Source organism: Lagopus leucura, unplaced genomic scaffold (assembly GCF_019238085.1).
Source record: "Lagopus leucura isolate 7727_CA_CO unplaced genomic scaffold, USGS_WTPT01 Super-Scaffold_100009, whole genome shotgun sequence".
Taxonomy (NCBI): Eukaryota; Metazoa; Chordata; class Aves; order Galliformes; family Phasianidae; genus Lagopus; species Lagopus leucura.
This window is the reverse complement of record NW_024962266.1, coordinates 21082364-21098888: the sequence shown is the minus strand read 5'-3', so window position 1 is coordinate 21098888 and position 16525 is coordinate 21082364. Positions and strand designations below refer to the sequence as shown.

The 16525-nt window shown below is 43.2% G+C and overlaps 1 protein-coding gene across 4 annotated transcripts; it reads left to right on the top strand.

Annotated features, from left to right (window-relative positions):
- Positions 1-684: 684 nt before the first annotated feature.
- EFCAB14 (EF-hand calcium binding domain 14) lies at positions 685-16456 on the top strand. Of its 4 annotated transcripts, none has more exons than XM_042873966.1 (11): positions 685-928; positions 1089-1237; positions 4103-4248; positions 6119-6217; positions 8217-8324; positions 9145-9210; positions 9992-10183; positions 10374-10454; positions 11712-11823; positions 12426-12557; positions 13384-16456. In XM_042873966.1, the coding sequence occupies exons 1-11, from the start codon at positions 747-749 to the stop codon at positions 13557-13559; spliced, it is 1443 nt and encodes a 480-aa protein (XP_042729900.1). In that variant the 5' UTR covers positions 685-746; the 3' UTR covers positions 13560-16456. The 4 variants fall into 4 exon arrangements, with proteins under 4 accessions (XP_042729900.1, XP_042729902.1, XP_042729899.1 ...); XM_042873965.1 differs by having other exon boundaries at positions 686-928; positions 8217-8327; XM_042873968.1 differs by lacking the exon at positions 12426-12557 and having other exon boundaries at positions 8217-8327.
- The last annotated feature ends 69 nt before the right edge of the window (positions 16457-16525 follow it).

Sequence of the window (16525 nt, the reverse complement as noted above, 5' to 3'; positions counted from 1 at the left end):
CCTCCAGGGACGGTGACCTGCCTGTGCAGCTGTGCCACTGCATCACAGCTCTTTCTCAGAAGGAAATTTTCCTTCTATACAACCAGAACTTCACCTCTCATCCTCTCACAGTTACGTGGGAGAAGAGGCTGATGTCCACCTCATCACAACCTTCTTTCACAGAGCTGTAGAGAGTAATAGGATGAGAGCATCATAAAGCATCAAATATAAAGCTGTATTGGCATCAAAGTAACATTTCACTGTGCCCACAAGCGCTGTTTGTAGGGAACACCCGCTCAATGGATGCTGTAAGGGGCTGCCTCTACAACAGCAGGGCCGCCGTGGCGGAGCCGGGATTCGAACCCTGCTTGTTTCCCACCGCTATCCCCTCAGCGGCTCTGCAGGCGACGGGTTGCTCCTGGCGGAGGCGGGATTCGAACCCTCATTCCCCCACACCACTTCCACCCCAGCGGAGAGGCGGGGCGGGTCCCGCCGCCCAACGGGAGCGCGGCTTGCTGGCGGGCGAGGGGCGGGCCGCGGCGGCGCCGGCGGCTGCCATGGCGCGGGCGGGGGACCGGGACGCGGCTCCGCGGGGCCGGCGGGGGAGCAGCGGCGGCCCCCCGCAGCGCCGGTAGCCCCGGCGGGGCCCCCCAGAGCGGGCGAGTCGGGGCGCGGAGGCGGCGGGGGCCGCGGCGGCGGAAGGAGGAGGAGGAGGCAGCGAGGGGCAGCTGCCGGCCGCTCCACCGCCCCCCACGCCGCACAAGAGGATGAAGAAGCGCAAGGAGCTGAACGCCCTCATCGGCCTGGCAGCCGACGGCCGCAGGAAAAAGCCCGCCAAGAAGGGCTCCGGGCACCGGCTGCTGCGCACCGAACCGCCCGCATCCGACTCCGAGTCCAGCTCCGAGGAGGACGAGTTCGCGACGGCGGGGGGACGGGGCCGCTGCGCCAAGTGAGAGCGGGGCTTCGGCCGGGGGCTGAGCCGCCGTGGGGTCACCGGCCCTATGGGGTGATCGGGGACCGTGGGCATGCGGCACTGAGGAGGCGGGCGCTGGGCAATGGAGGGGTGAGGTTGGACTGGTGATCTTAGAGCGCTTGTCTGCTTTCCCCAGGGCGGACTACATACGCTGCTGCAAGTTCTGTTACCCGCTCTGTGCTTTTGTCATTCTGGCCGCCTGCGTGGTGGCGTGTGTGGGCCTGGTCTGGATGCAGGTGGCTCTCAAGGAGGACCTGGATGTGATTAAGGAAAAGTTCCGAACCAGTAAGTACGTGTGGCTGTGCTGCTGCCTGTTTGCTTTGGGTAGCATGGAGAGCTCTGTCTGCCAGCCTGCTCGCTCTGCACCTGTAGGCACAGAGCTGACACACTGCAGTGACTGGAGGAGTCCTCTGAACCCAAGATAACTGGAGGCTGAGCAAGCCTAAGGATGTGGCGTTGTTCTTACTGCTGGTACCTCCCAGGGAAGAGGGACACAGCCGCTTGTACATGCATGCTTCTGAAAGCCCTACTTTGGGTTTGGCAGTGCTCCCTTCTGAAGCCACTGCTGCAGAAAGTTCTAAGAAAGCAGCCTGGGGAATTTTGATCCTTCTTCACCCTCTCCTCCCCTCCCCCCCCACAAGAAAACAAATAATGGAGGTTTGTGTTCTTATCTTGAGCTCTCTAATTGTCTAATACTTGCAGTTCTGTTACTGCAATTTAAACACTACTTTATGTTTTTCTGATATATCTTTGGAGTGTTTATCTTGCTTTCATTAATCCACGTTTGTTCAACTCAGTGTGCTGTGTGTGGAGTTTTATCATGTTTGATACTTTGGACCGGAGGTAACTTGAAGTTTCTCAAGTTTCCTCTGTTTAAGTCAACATTTAAGTTTTCAGTACTGTAACTGCTGCTGTAGTGCTGAGGTATAATAAGTGACAAGGTTTACCTGAAGTGCTCTTTGCCTTACCTCTGGATACAAAGCATGGTACCTTATTTTACTAGTGTATAAAATGCCATCTATTGAAAAAGGCAGCAGTAGCAGAGGAGCTGTGTGAAAGGAGCAGAAGATAGCAAAGCTTGAAGTTTTGCCTGAAGAGTATCTTTGTTCAGTGCAGATTTTGTCCCATAACTTTTGGTCTTTTTGTTAGGATTTCTATTTTTTTATTTTTTTGCTCAAGACAATCTTAAAAACAAGGCCAAAGTTCTTGGAATTGAAAAGTTTGAGGATGCTCAGGCTGGAGGCAAGTAGAGAGCTTAATTTGTTTATGGTAGAAACAGATACTGAGGAAGTGTGCTTGCTGTTCTTTGAGAAGTTCTCAGCTGTGGGTGTCTGGGGCTTCCTGTTGGGTGTGTAAAGTTGCTGCAAGGTGGGGAGGAGCTGATTGCTGAGCTGTCTGCCAAGGTGGAGTCTTCTGGCTGGCTAGCACTGCTTCGTGGCTCTAGGCTCTAAGCATGCTGAGCCTGGTTTTGTCTTGTTATGGGTAAGCTAACTGCTGGTCTTCATGCACTGATATACTTGAAGCCATGGTGTGTACTAGCAGTAAAAGTTCTATATGATGCCATCTGTTGGCTTTGGTGTAGTGAAGTTTCATCATTCCTGTTGTACACAGACATCTTTGTTAAAGCAGTTGTCTGCTTCGGGCACGCTGTCACGTGCTGGCACGGCCAGGCTGCCACAGGTGTGCTTGTTCTCTCCTTAATAGCTCTGATAGAAAAACAGCAAATTATCCTGCATGTAGTGATAAAACAGTCCTGCATTTCCTTGTTGCTGAAGTAGCATCCCTAGAAGCTGGATGAGAGAGGCATCATTAAAATGCAGAACAGCAACAACAGAAAGATGGACAGCAAGAATAACCTGGTTCCATAAGATAAACTCTGCTTTGGTGGAACAGGTGGGTGGAAAGAGGAGGGAAGTCATGCAGGCCCATATCTAACCTTCCTAGCACTGTAGAGAAGTCTTAAATGCAGTTTTGCTGTACACAGAGAGAGTAGGAAAATGGAAAGTAAACTGTTTACAAGAGCCTCTCATGTGAGGAGACATCTGATTCAGTGCCATGTAATCGCATTAAGGTATGCAAATGCAAAAGCAGCCCTGAGTTTGATTTGGCTGAAACACACCTTTAAAGAACTTTGTAACCAGAAGCATTATTTGAATCTTGGGCGATCAGTGCAGGTTACGCTATTCCTAGAAATGACTTCAGAACTTGCTTTAAGAGAAGTGAAGTGGCTTTTAGAAAATGCACACGTTCTGTGTGATTAGGCATCCACTCTGTGGGCAACGAGCACTCTTGAAGGGTTTTGCCTAGGGAATTTCCCACGTGGAAATTCATCCTGAAACACACTGTCAGGTCTCAGTGCTGTCAGCAGTCTGGGCTCTGGAAGATGGCAGTTGGTGCTGGAGCGTTGCAGAGCGAAGGTGCTGGTTGTGCAGAATCCTGTCATCCCCATCTCAAAAGCTTTGCTTTCTTGTTTCTCATACCTGAGGATTTGGGGTTGCCTAATAGCACTTGTAGCTAAACAGCTTAGTCACTGCACACGCGGAAGAGCTGCATTTCTGAGGCTCACTAGAATTCATCTAAGCCACGTTTTCCCCTTCTCTGTTATTAAATGCAGTGATGACTGACTTTATTTCCAAGACATGTGTCTGTTGATTTGTTTACTGACAGATATTGGTGTGTGAGCTTATCCGTTTTTCTCAGTTGTCTTGTCATGTGGAAGAACTGTAAGCACGTTGATCTCTTTGGAATTCACTGCATCACCACTGACCTCTTTATGTAGGGCACTGAGTTTCATTTCACGTGCCTCCTTTGCCCTAGTGCTGATAGTTTGTGTTTACTGTTGTTATTATTTTCTATCTCCCTCTCATAGCAGTGCCAAATAACAGCACTAAAAAAAGACCTGTTGAAGTTTGCCGAGGTGACAGGACTATTGCAAAGCCTTACATTCAGTAAGGTCCTGTTGGGTTTTCTCTACAGATGTGAGCTGCTGTTTCAAGCAGATATTTAGTACAGAAGTGGCAATAAACTCATGTAGAAACTGTTACTGCTGCCTTAAACTACTGTGGATGTTTCTGCCTGTAGTTTGTTCCTCGTCTGTTCGACATTGTTTACTTGGATACCTAAGTTTTATGTTTTTGTTTGTCTGTCTAGTGGAATCTAATCAAAAGACATCCTTCCAAGAAATTCCTAAACTGAATGAAGATTTGGTGCAGCAGCAAAAGCAACTGGAGCAAATTGAGACTGGAGAACTGGGGCTGGGTAAAGTTTGGATAAATATCACAGAGATCAACAAACAGGTGAGGAGAACTAAGTGCTTAATTCTGAAAAGTCAGTTGAATGTTGTGTTTACAGAAAATGTAAACCTGCTAGCAGGAAAAAAAAAAAAGCTCATTTAGTGCAGTGCTGAGCCATTCTCTAAGGACTTCTGTGGCCAGATGCTGAACTCCTAAAGTTAAATAGTGTATTAATACTGAGCCAAAAGAAGACAGAACATCCAGTTAGTCTGGAGACTTATGGCAAAGAGGAAAAGTTATGCAACTGATGGGGAGGCTTGTGGCAGACTTTAAAAAAAAAATAACTGAGAACTGTGCATTTATTTATTTTCTTGTCAAATAGCTGTGTGTTTACCAGGACAGATTTGATATTTCGGATTTAAGGAGAGTACCTCCAAACATTTTGTGTGCATAGAGAGAAGTTAATTCACATCAGTGTGAGTTGATCTTGCTACAGAGGAAGTATTGGTGTCTTGTGAATGCAAAATCTGCTAATACTCACTTGGAATCTGAGCTGGAGTAAATCTTAGCTCTGTTTACTCTGGTAGAACTAAGCCACTTAACAGAAAGCTGTTTCCTTAGCTGATGTATTAGCTCACTTCAAACAAATCATCCAGGAAGGCTCTTACTGAAGTTCTTGCCTGAGAGTTTAGTAACAGTTCATGACTGCTCACAGTTAGTGGTATCCAGAAGTACTTTCTTTTACTGTTGCTTTCTTTTCCTTTTTAAAGACCATTGGGATGCTGCTCAGATGGGCTGTTTTCATCCCCGTGCAGTGATGGAGAGCTTAGGAGTGGGAAGTGCATAAACACATCTGAAAACTCAACTTGCTTTCTTTGGCACCTGACAATACATGTTATCCACAGATGTTTAGGTGCTTAATGGGTCTTTCAGGAGGCTATTATCTGCTTCTTGTTGTTAGAGATATACTTGGGACAAGGTTCCTACAGGCCCTTATATTACTTTGGGGTCTGGTCACAGTCTTGGCCAGAATTCAGTTGTTGTTTTTCCATGAATTGTTGGGATGCACTGCTGGGAATTATTTCAGCCAATGTCCACAGCTGTGAGGCTACAGCCTGCACACCAGCTGGTCAAGGTTGGCCTATTGTAAAGCTAGGATCTTGTCCCTTTTATCAGCATGCAAAACAACTCCTTTTCATAGCTAGAAGAAAGTGGGTTTTATGTGCTCTACTTTTCAATTCTCCAATATGAGGAAACTGATTCTTCATTTGTTTCAGCTACTGGGGGCTACAGATTGGTCTTAAAGTGGTAATGCCAGCAATAAAGGACCAGCTTGTGATCACTTGTAGTTTCACAGCCTTTTGATTGGAATGAATATCTTGTCTTGAAGACTTATAGAATGCTTGTCATCTGGGTGAAACAGTTGAGAGAAACCACTTCTTGACTGAATGTGTTAATGATATGTGCACATTCTTTGTCCATCACTCATCTGGAGAAGTTGCATGGTTTTGCTGGGCAGGTTTGTGATTGCTAAATGCAGAACTAGATGAGTGTTTCCTCTTTGTAAAGGCTTCTTGTGCAATATAAAAATAAAATAACAATCTTCCTTCAGCTGCAACCTGTCAATGAAGGGATGAATATAAAATGGGCAGAGGGTGCCACATGTTTGTCATTCAGTTTGAAAAACAAACTTCTTGCTTCTATTCCAAGAGGCAGATAATTTTTAGCATAGCCTAGACAGGACTCCTCACCTAGAAACAAGATTGTTTTGTGTCTGCATGTATGTAAATGTATTTTTAGTTCTATCTAGTGTTAAAGGTGAAGTCTTTAGTTATGTGAAAGTTCAAAATCAGGGTTAAAAGTGAAGTCGTTAGTTATGTGGAAGTTCATAATCAGGGTTATGCTGACTGATTGTCAACATTCCTCTTTGTAGATATCGCTATTGACCTCAACAGTAAATCATCTCAAAACCAATGTGAAGTCTGCTTCTGATTTGATTTCTCTTCCTGTCACAGTAGAGAAACTCCAGAAGGCAAGTACCATAGCTGTGTGTTGCTAAGTGCCTCCTGCAGTGCTGGCCTGCTGCTGGGCTCTTGGGGACAGAGAGAACAGCGGGATTTACCTGAACAGTACGTGTGAAATAGTGGTTTCTCTACTGCTTTTAAATTGCAGCTCATGTAATTGATAGTGTATGGTCCTAAGATAATGTGTTGCAGATGTTTAAAAAAACAACGACAAATGAAGGTCTTGGCTCTACCTTTTTGGAAATCCATATGTTTCTGATTATCCTCATGTTGTCACTTCTTTCACTTGGAGATGGCTTTTCTTCAGGCTGCTGATCCTCTTAATGTCATGTAAGATACTGGTCTGTCTGCAGTTTTGCAGTACGTGCACAGCAAAGCATACATTGTACTGGAATGTTTCCTGACAATTCCTTGAGGGACAAGCTCAAATAAGTGACACAAGCATACAAAATGACCTCTGTTAATACAATGTTTTTCTGTGCCCCATAGCTTGAGCCTTCTCTGCTGGCCCGTTCGTTATGGTTAAAGAAAGGCTTGTCAGAACTTACCTGAGTCTCCCACAGCACTTCTGTTACTTAGCCCAATACAAATATTTATTGCTAAAGCCAGTTGTCAGTCCAGTTCTTGTGGCTTCTATAGGTTTCCATTTCTCATTTCCTATTCCTACTAAGTTATCATGTAATCAATGAACGAATACGTAAAGCAAGCAGTGTGGTTTGGTTGACCAGGCTGCTAGGATCTCTTTTTCTGGGAGGACTATAGAGCTGTTACAAGCATGCTGGATTTCCACTGTGTCATAAGTCATGCAGAAGTAGAGTTTAGATCCTGCACGTAATATATGTAGTAACCTTGGTGTTATCTTGCTGCACTTAACAGCAGTACTATCAGTGCAAAGTTTTAAGGCCAACAGGTTTCATCTTGCAGTGATCTGCTGAGCAGCCAGGCTTTTTTTTGTGTGTGTTAAGTCTGCTTTGTCATACCTTGTGAAAATGAAAGTGTCAGAAACATCCAGAGTTCATTTCAGTCTCTCCTATTGAAAGAAGGAAGGTGTCAGATGTGGCATCTGTTTCCTTTCCTCTTTTGATGCCATCTTTCTTGCATGTATGTTTTACAAGGTTGTTGTAATAAAGAACAACCTGGAAGCCTTCTAAGAAGTATACTGTGAGTGTTGAAAAGCTATTCTGATGTCTAAATGCAACGACGTTAATGTTGGTGGTTTTTTTTCCAGTATCATGCCAATGAAAATAAATGAATTTCAAGACTCAGGCTTCTTTTAGAACCCTGGCTGATGCTGTAGCTTCTGGGGGATGCCATAGCTGGGAGAAGCTTCTCTGGGTGATGGAATAGCTTCTGTCAGAAGAGCTTTGGGTGTGGGTGGGGGAGCCCAGCTTCTGGTGAGTGCAGAGAAAATGTTCTGCCCAGCATCTTGTGCTCAGCTGTGTTTGGGTCACCTGCCTATAAGAGAAGGAAAGAATGAGGGTGCAGCAGTCAGAAGCAGCAGTGGTGTCACAGCACATAGGCTGACCCACAGAACTCATGGGGATTTTTGTGATGCTTCAGTGCTCTTCTTCCATTAAAAAAAAAAGGCAATACTGGTTTGGAAAGCAGGTTAGCAACCTTCAGCAGAGCAGTTCTGCAGTGTGTGGCGCGTCCCCTGAGCAGCCTGAAAGCTGATTAGGGCAGGGTGAACACACAGCGTCAGCACCTGCGTGTTTAATACTGATACTGCATGCAGAGAGGAAGAAAAATGCCTTTATATCAGGGCTTATTTTTTTTAATGCCAAAATGTTTGCATTGCTTTGGGAACCTGAAGGCTGTAGTTGTGGTTTCTTTGCGTGTCACGGTGTAGGGTGTGTGAACTTTTTGGCCGAGATGCCATAGTTGCTGTTTTGTTTGCAGAGGAGGTTGTGTCTGTGGCAGACTGCCTGCTGCTTCGTCAACTAAACATTGGGTTCAGGGCATTGAAACATGGGATTTTTGCTGAGATTTTTGTCTTCTTTCTTTCAGACCGTAGCGACCATAGGCAGCACTCTGACCAGTGTTTCTCACGACGTTGAAAACATACAGACAGCTATTGAAGAATACAAGAAATCCATCGAAATACTCCAGAATGACGTGGTAAATTTGTACTGGTTTAGCAGGGTGTGTTCTGAGTTTACCTGCCTCATTCACAGAGCATAAGAGCTCTGTGAAGTTCTTACCTTATGTCTTCAGAACACTTTCCAAGTCTCAGTAGATGCCAGTTGATAAATTAATACGCTGCTCATCCTTGTGTAGCATCTCCTGTATGATACCAAGCATGTGTTTTTCTGGTGCCACAATTGATCACTGTTACACTTTCTGTCCTGGAGGTTTTTGCATTCTGCTCTAAAGTTGTAGAGCCTTGGAACTGTCTGCTTTTTGTGATGCAGAATGCTGCTTCTGGTAACTGCACTGAGTCCTACAAATGAAATTGTTGAGATGATCTGCTGGTTGAATTAAGGATATGGGCAAGGATGAGGTTATTGACCATCCTTAGCAGAAATTGCTTGCTGTATTTATGCTGACCTCTCTTCTAGTGGAAAAACAGCAAATAAATAGTTCTTCAGTGCAGTACAGCACTACTTTAAATTATATTTTATCTGCTAATATTCTCATTCTGCATCTTATTAAACTAATTAGTGAGTGCTGCAAAAACTTAGTGGATGTGACTGTATGACTGTATGGCAGTGGTGAAATGTGTGCCTTAATACTCCTTTAAAGGAGAAGAGCCAATTTGGAGGGGTTTAATTAAAAACAACATATTTGACCTTCTGTTGTATTAGCCTAGTTAAAATACTGCACACACAACAGACATGAGCAACAATTACTATCACAAAATATCTTTAGTTGTGATCTGCCAGTTCTTAAGAGCTTAGTATTTGTTACAGTTATCACTTTCTGCTTCTTTCTTTAGAAGGAACTGAAACAGTCCACTGCTCTGCCGACGACTGAGAAAAATCAGACAGAAAATTGCAAACAGGTATTTTTCTCCCTTGCATAAAGAATATTGATACAGCCATGTAGTAGTATATGAAAAAAGTATGGTTTTTATGAAGGCAAAACACAAATGGCATATGTCAGAACCAAGTACAAGATAATATTACTGTAGTTTATTTCTGTGCATGTGCAAACATGAAAGTATTGTAGCCTGAAAGCGCTTCCTGTGTGTGCATTAACTAAGTGAAAAGTGAAAATTGAATATCAAACAAATTATGGCATACTTTGCTCATGTAAATGATTTAAAAGCTTTTTATTGAATGGATTTTATGGCAGGTACTTGCCAATCTGAGCAAGTCTAGGAGTGGTGTGTGTTGAGTCACCCTTGAAATAATGATGTGTGCAAAGAGGGGATTAAAAAAAAAGTATCCATGCTCACCTCAAATAGTTTGTAATGTAATTATATTGAATATAGTCAATATCATTCATATATTCCTCAAAAGTGTATAAATGTGCCTAGTACCTGCTTTTTTGGGGAGAAATAATTGGTGCAGTTACTAAGCTTGCTCTGGAAGATGAGATGAATAGGCTTTGTGTGTTTGCTGGCATAGCTGAATTGATTGCATTAGCAACAGAGGTTAGCCTTGAGGAAAATCTCAGTCAAACTTTGAAAGCTGGAATAACTTTGTGGAAGCTTCTCTTGAATGTTGCCAGTGTTTCCGTGGTGAGGCAGCCTAAAGTGTGCCTGGTTAAACTGGGTCAGCCGCCATGTTGTAGTGCTGCAGAAGTCAAGTAAACCAACATCTCTTGGTTTTATATTTCAGGAAAGCCAGATATTCCACGCAGCTTTGGAGGAGCTAAATAATACTGTAGTGACAAGCCAGAAGTTGAATGACATCAAGCTTCTAAATGTGGATTCAGCCATTGGTAACCTCAGCCAGAGGGTTATGCTCTTGGAAAACACTCCTGTTGCTGTGAATAAGCTGGACAAAAGAAACAACTTGTCTACCGGTCTGGTAAGCATGACTGTGGGTGTCTGCTAATCTCAGTTTGTCCTGCATAGCACATATACTGCTTCTTAAGGTCTAACTAAAGTGAAAATTAAACTTCGGAGGCTTCATGCCTAGCAAACTTGGAAAAAAAAGCTTTATTATAGAAAACAGTAAGTACATGAATATACTCAGCTTTCCTCCCCTTTCACTGTAGGGGAATGATACAACTACCTCTATAAAAGTGGAAAATGAAGATCAACCAGATAATGAAACGCATTCAAATAAAGAACTGAAGGTAAAGTAAGGAAACAGAAACTACACTGGGTTAGTAGACCCTGTTATTGTCTTACAGTCATGTTTTGAGAGAAGATCTGCAAGTTATCTGATCTGGTTTCTTTTACAAGTACAGTATAGAAGGACAGCTTACCTACCCCATGCTGGGGAAAGGAAATGAATTAAATGGAAAACAAGTTGGAGTTCAAAGTCTTGCCATTTTGATTATGTATGGAATAACATGGCAGAGCTGCTGTAATATCCTTTCATGTAGCTGAAAGTTTAGGGAGGTTCAGACCATTGGCTGTTGCACTGAGAGACTTTGGTAACTGCCTCAATTTGAATTCCCACTGCTATGCTTTCAGCAAAGCTGGTGCAACTATTGTGGCTTCGTGCTATGAGTGGTGTTATAGCATTTACCTGCATATGAAAACTTTCTTGGGCTTATGTTTAATCTTGATAAGCATAATTCAGCATAGTGGAAATATGAAAGGATAATGGGAAGGAAATTCAAGAAGACAGCGATGCCCAAGTTTGCCCAGTCCTCTGACTTCAGATCAGTGGCCTCAGGAGCCAGCAGCCAAAACATGACTTAGGGGAACTTTGTGCTAGTGGACAATGTAATGACTGGCTGTGATGTGGTTTAACAGACTTAATGGAAGAGTGAAGTTTTGGGTTGGAGTTGAGGGGTGGTGCTGTTAAGGTTAGTTTCCATTTTCTGGTAAGAAGACAGATGAGTGACCTGGCTATGCTGTCAAATCAGATTTGAAATGCTGTGATCTGGAACTTTGTAATGAAAAGAACAGAGGAGATAAAGATGTAGAAGACATGCTTGACAGAGGTGTAGTAGTGTCAGCCTTAAGGCAGTCAGTGCTGCTGTAAACATTTGAAACAATTAGTTATTTCAATTCATGTATAAATGTTCATTCCAAGTACATGTTAACTTTTTATAGTACCATTTTTCTGTATTGCACCTAATTATATAAGAAATATGGAAATTAAATGTCACCTTGTTTTGAAAATAGGCAAAATACTTGCCTTCTTTTGGGGTTTAGGTTTTGGTTCTGTTGTCTTGTTATAGATGATATGAATTTAGTTCTCACGTGTTCCCATAGATATTTTTTTTAACTTTTAATCTTGTTAATAATTTAAAACTTGGTCAGCCTGGAAGGCACAAAGTCATTCAGAAGTACTTGGATACTTTAAACTAACTCTTGCCCTAATCTTCTCCGTGTGTTGAAGGGGTATTTTGTAACAAAATTCTTTTCTGCATATACAGGAAGCAGGAACCAGAGATTCTCAGGAATTAAATCTAAGGGAGAAGCTTCAGCTACTCAATGCTCGTGCAAGTAGGCCAGATGAGGACCGACCCATTGAGACATCAGAGAATGGTAAGGGACTTGTGCAACAGTAGCCTCTAAAAATGAATGGATGTCCTCTCTGTAACTAAAAGAAGAAGTAATGAAGGTGAATAATGTTTCCTTGAAATTTTTGGAGATTAGTTCAGCTGAAGTCACAGAAAGCAACTCTTAGACATGGAAAATGATGTATGAATATAAAAGTTTGAAGATGACAGTTGCTGTTATGGGAGGAGATAATGATGCATCCCTTGAGGAGGGAGAAGGTGGGGAAAGCAACCCAAGCAGGCAGATGTAGATTCCATTACTAAAGCTTGCTCAATGCTTCCAGAATGGGAAGTGAAAAGCATTTGCCAACCAGTCGTTCTGTGTATGATGTTTACAAATATGCTTTTTCCAAGTACAGCATGAAAGCTTAAAGCTGGATAGCTGTCCAAAAATCAGGTTTTCTTTCTTCTGTTCTTCCAGTTCTTAGTAAAAGTGCATAAAATTGCTGTATTCTGAAACAATTTTGCACCATTCTTATCCCATACAGCATCTGTGTGCAAAAAATATTAGTTCTGGAATTTTTGTTTGTTTCTGCTAACTGTAATTCTGGGAAATTAACAAGACTAATAGAAATTGTTTTGCAACAGTTGAAAGTAGTCCTAGTACTATGACAAAGCCCACAGACCTTTCAAGGCTGGGTTCAAGGTCAGCTGATGACAGCACAGAGAAGAACAGACAGCTGAGACATCTGTCCTTACCAGGAGTTTCCAGCATAGAAGGTGTGTTGTCCTCTCCTGGCTGACCTTTCCTTCTTCTAAATCTTTCATGTAAATGTTTGGGAGGCGTTAAGTGTAACTGCAGTTATGACAATGTCTGGGTATTCTGTGATAAGTTTGGCAAGTTGAAAAGCTTGAGAACCGTAGATGTAACAAGTGTATAAACAAAAAAAGCAGCAGAGGTTTAATCAGGTGTGTTCATTAGAGTCAGTTGTTTATTTTGAGCTCGTTAAGTATTGTGTCAAACGCCCAAGAGACTGGGAGAGTAGGCAAGGTCAGAATTAGGATGCTGAAGGAAAAGCAGTTAGGTGTGAATGTGTCTGTTGTTGGTCTTTGTCCTTTTTTTCTTCTTCTTTTCCTTCTCTCTTTAAGAGGGCTGCCTGGCGGAATGAATGGTTTCTAGATCTTGCTGTTCTGTCTCTTCAGCTACTGAACGGGCATTGCTTTGCATCAGAAAGTGAATAGATACTTCCCTTTATATGATCAGTGCTGTTGGTATAGCAACAGTCATTCAGAGCCTGCTTCTGTGAAAGATAGCTGTGTCTGTATGCAGTTGATAGTGGTAGAATGGGCCATTAGCTGTGGCCAGAAATAGGGATTTCATTCTAATTTTTTTTAAGACTGAAGAAATGTTGATGGTCGTGTTTTGTGGTTTTTCTTTTTCCTCCTGAACTTATTGACAGCACAGAAGGCAAACTACACATTAGAGATGCTTTATTTACTTAATGACTAGGTGGTAACACATAGTGCAGTAGAACTGGTAGAGTAACTTGCACGGTGTTCCTGTGTGCTTCAAAGGATTACTTCTAAGTCACTGTTCTTTTTGCAGATCTTCAGGATTTGTTTGACAAAGCACATGAAGATGCTGATGGAAAACTGTCATTTGAAGATCTTCAAAAGCTGCTGGGCTCTGCAGCCCAAGACTCACATATCTTTAAGAAATTTGACACTGATGGTGATGAGAAATACTCATTAGAAGAACTGAGATTAGCTTTGGGTGTATAGGATAGAGGTTTAGGGATGTGATGTTGAGGAAAGCTACTGTAGCTAAAGGAAACTACGGGACATGAAAAAACTGCACTTTCCCAGTGTTTTATTGACCTTTGGTGTGTACACATTGACATCTCTTCTTTCATTTGCATTTATTGAAAAGAAATTTACAGGTTTAGATGTCAATATGGCATAATATTGGGACTGTATTACAATCCAGAAAATTCCCAAACTTGTTTAGAAGCACTTGCTGGTCTTTCTTTCTGAGGGAGTTCTTGTTTTTAATTTAAGATGTGTACATATAAAAATAAAACTATGGTTTTATATTTCACTGAAATTTGCCTTAAATTAGAGAGCTGCACTTTAAGTAAAGCAGAAAGAAATCTGTCTTGTAAAGATGGGCTTTTTCTGCTTGTAAATATCTGAAATAGCTTAAATTATGCATATTTAAGGAGAAGTTAGTGTCAGGGGTTGTGTTGGCAGTGAACTGTTCATAATGAGAGACTTGAGCCTAAAAGGAGTGGTTGGGAGCTTCAGCTGAATTCTAGTTTTAACTCAGCATATCCATGGTTGAGTTTGGAGTTAGGCAGAGGAAGGAAGGAAAAAGGAGCCATGCACATCTATAGCAGGACTTAGTTACAGAGGGAAGAGTTGAATGTGTTTTTATATCATAAGCCTACAGGAGCAATTACCTACCAAGTGCTTGGGTTTTCACTTCAGCATTCTTTTAGCTTTGCTGTATTGCATCCAGATTACATTTTCTAAGATGAGCCTAACTGGTTTGAAAAAGAAAAAAGCTACTGAAGAACTTTAACAGATACTGAAGAGGTAAAAAGCCTGCAGTGCAGCCTGCTGGGCAGCCCAATAGCTCCAGCCCTGCTCTCTGTGCAGGTAGAGGTGCACTGAGTCACACTGACTGATTACTGCAGACTTTGTCATCAGGTTTGCTGATGCTGCTGGCTTCTTCCACCCACTGTTGTTGAGGTCACTGATGAAGTGCCCTGATTTAAAGCTCCTTGTCAGTAGGATTGTGAGCAGGTGGGGAAGGCTAAAGTAGGATTTGTTTTTGTTTTTTTTCCTGGTTAACATGCATGTAATTGCTTCTTGGTACCTTAACCTTTGTCTTCTCAACAGAAGGATTTAAAAGGCAGGGCAGGCGGTTGCATCAGCGGTCTCTACTGACAGGTGCTTTGTGGGTGAGGTTTCCTTGGTACAGAGGAACTTAAAGTTATGTTTATGCTAAACACCAAGCATGTTTGTAATCTCCTGGAACGTGACAAAATACTTTTGCAGGAGGTGTTATCTTGCAGGCCAGGTCAGGGCCAAATCAGATGATTCTGCTCACAATATCACTAATCTTGTTGGGAGGTTTTTTTGCATGATTAGTGAATTGAATGTACCCACCTCACCAAAACATCAGTTTATGTGGAAGTCAGTTCATAGCTGTTGAATTTTATGTATCTTTGGGCTGGATGTTTATAGCTGTGTGAATAATTGTATTCTGGAAGTATGTATCAGTGGAGGAATGTGCAAAATGAAACCCTTTTACCCATTGCCTAGGCTTCTCTCACTGTTGCTCTTCTCTCCTATTTGGGTAATGCAGACATGACCCAGTAAGGAGATGCTTTTGATGTGACATTTTAAAGCGCAGTGTTTCAGAACAAATCCAACCAACCTTGGCTTTAAGAGGCCAAGAAGCCAATATTTGCTTCTTGCTGCTTCCTGCACCCTTTTATACACTTCCGTATGATTCCTTAACCAAATAACAATAATAAAACCCTAGCAATAAAATGTAACCATTCTGGTATTTTATTTGTACATACTGTATCATAGCCATATGCCAGAGTTTGCAAAATATTTTTGGAAGTATAATTTGTACGGAATTTACCTTAAAATTTAAGGAATTATTGTATTGCCACGTGAACCTACTGGTGTTTTGTTACTGTATGCTTTACTTTCTGAAGGCTTTTCAACAGCAATAGTGAAGTTTTTAGCTAGAGCTTGTTGAGAATAGCATGAGATAGCAGTATCCTCTGTCTGCAGCCAAGGAGCTCCGTTGGTAACCTGTTGGCATTAAGGCACAGCTGTCTGTGGTGCTGCTTAACATGAATGTCCAGAGTGCGACTGGTTGCTGTTGTTGTTGCCATGTAGGATGGACTCGTGCTTGGAGTTTAACAAAATCTGACCATGTAGGAGTGCAGCAGTAGCTTCTGTTTGGCCTAGGCTTGCTAGTAGCTCTTTGTTGCAGCCTTGGAGCACTGCTGTGATCCCTGCAGGTCTTCTGCTGTGCCTCTGATCTCTATCCCATGTGCTTCCTCTGCTCTTGTGTGCTCATGGCAGAAGGCATAAGTGAGGGATGGTGAATGTGTTTGTCCAGATCTGTGAGGATATGGTGGGATGTTTGCGTGGGAGCCCAGTGGCACAGCCTGCTCTTGGCAGCAAGTCCTAGGGGAGATGGCTGAAACCAAGAGGTGAAATCAGAGAATCATTAAGGTTGGAGAGATCAATGAGATGATGGCAGCAGTGAGCACTCTGGGGCTGATGTGGGACTCTGGGGACAAGCAAGGTGAGCTCACGTTGGCGTGGAGGCTCCTGGGTGGCCACAAGCACTGCCACTGGGGTGCAGCCGTGCTGGTGCTGCGGGATGGCCGTGCCCAGGCTGCAGCGGGAGCGCCGTGCCGCTCCTATGCTCTGATGCTCGGTGTCATTTCCACCTTGCGTTGTTATTTTTTGGTGACTCCCGCATAGGGACCGCTTTGTATGTTGAGTTTACCGAAGGCTCGCTGCTGTGCTGTACTCGTTTCGCTAACGTACGACGGCTTCCCAGGTCCGTGCGAGCTGGCTTGTAGCTCCCGAACACCACGCGCTTTTCTCATGTAACTTTATCTCAATAAAAGCTCATTCGTAACGTTCGCCTCTCTCGTTCATTCGGCAGCGGAACGGAACGGCGGGGCGCCGGGGGCGGGCGGAGCGCTGCTGCG

Excerpts from the sequence above, each read along its gene's own strand:
- EFCAB14 (XM_042873965.1), top strand. The coding sequence starts at position 747 with ATGAAGAAGCGCAAGGAGCTGAACGCCCTCATCGGCCTGGCAGCCGAC. Across the intron at positions 929-1,088 it reads GGACGGGGCCGCTGCGCCAA|GGCGGACTACATACGCTGCT; the intron begins GTGAGAGCGGGG and ends TGCTTTCCCCAG. Across the intron at positions 12,558-13,383 it reads AGGAGTTTCCAGCATAGAAG|ATCTTCAGGATTTGTTTGAC; the intron begins GTGTGTTGTCCT and ends TTCTTTTTGCAG.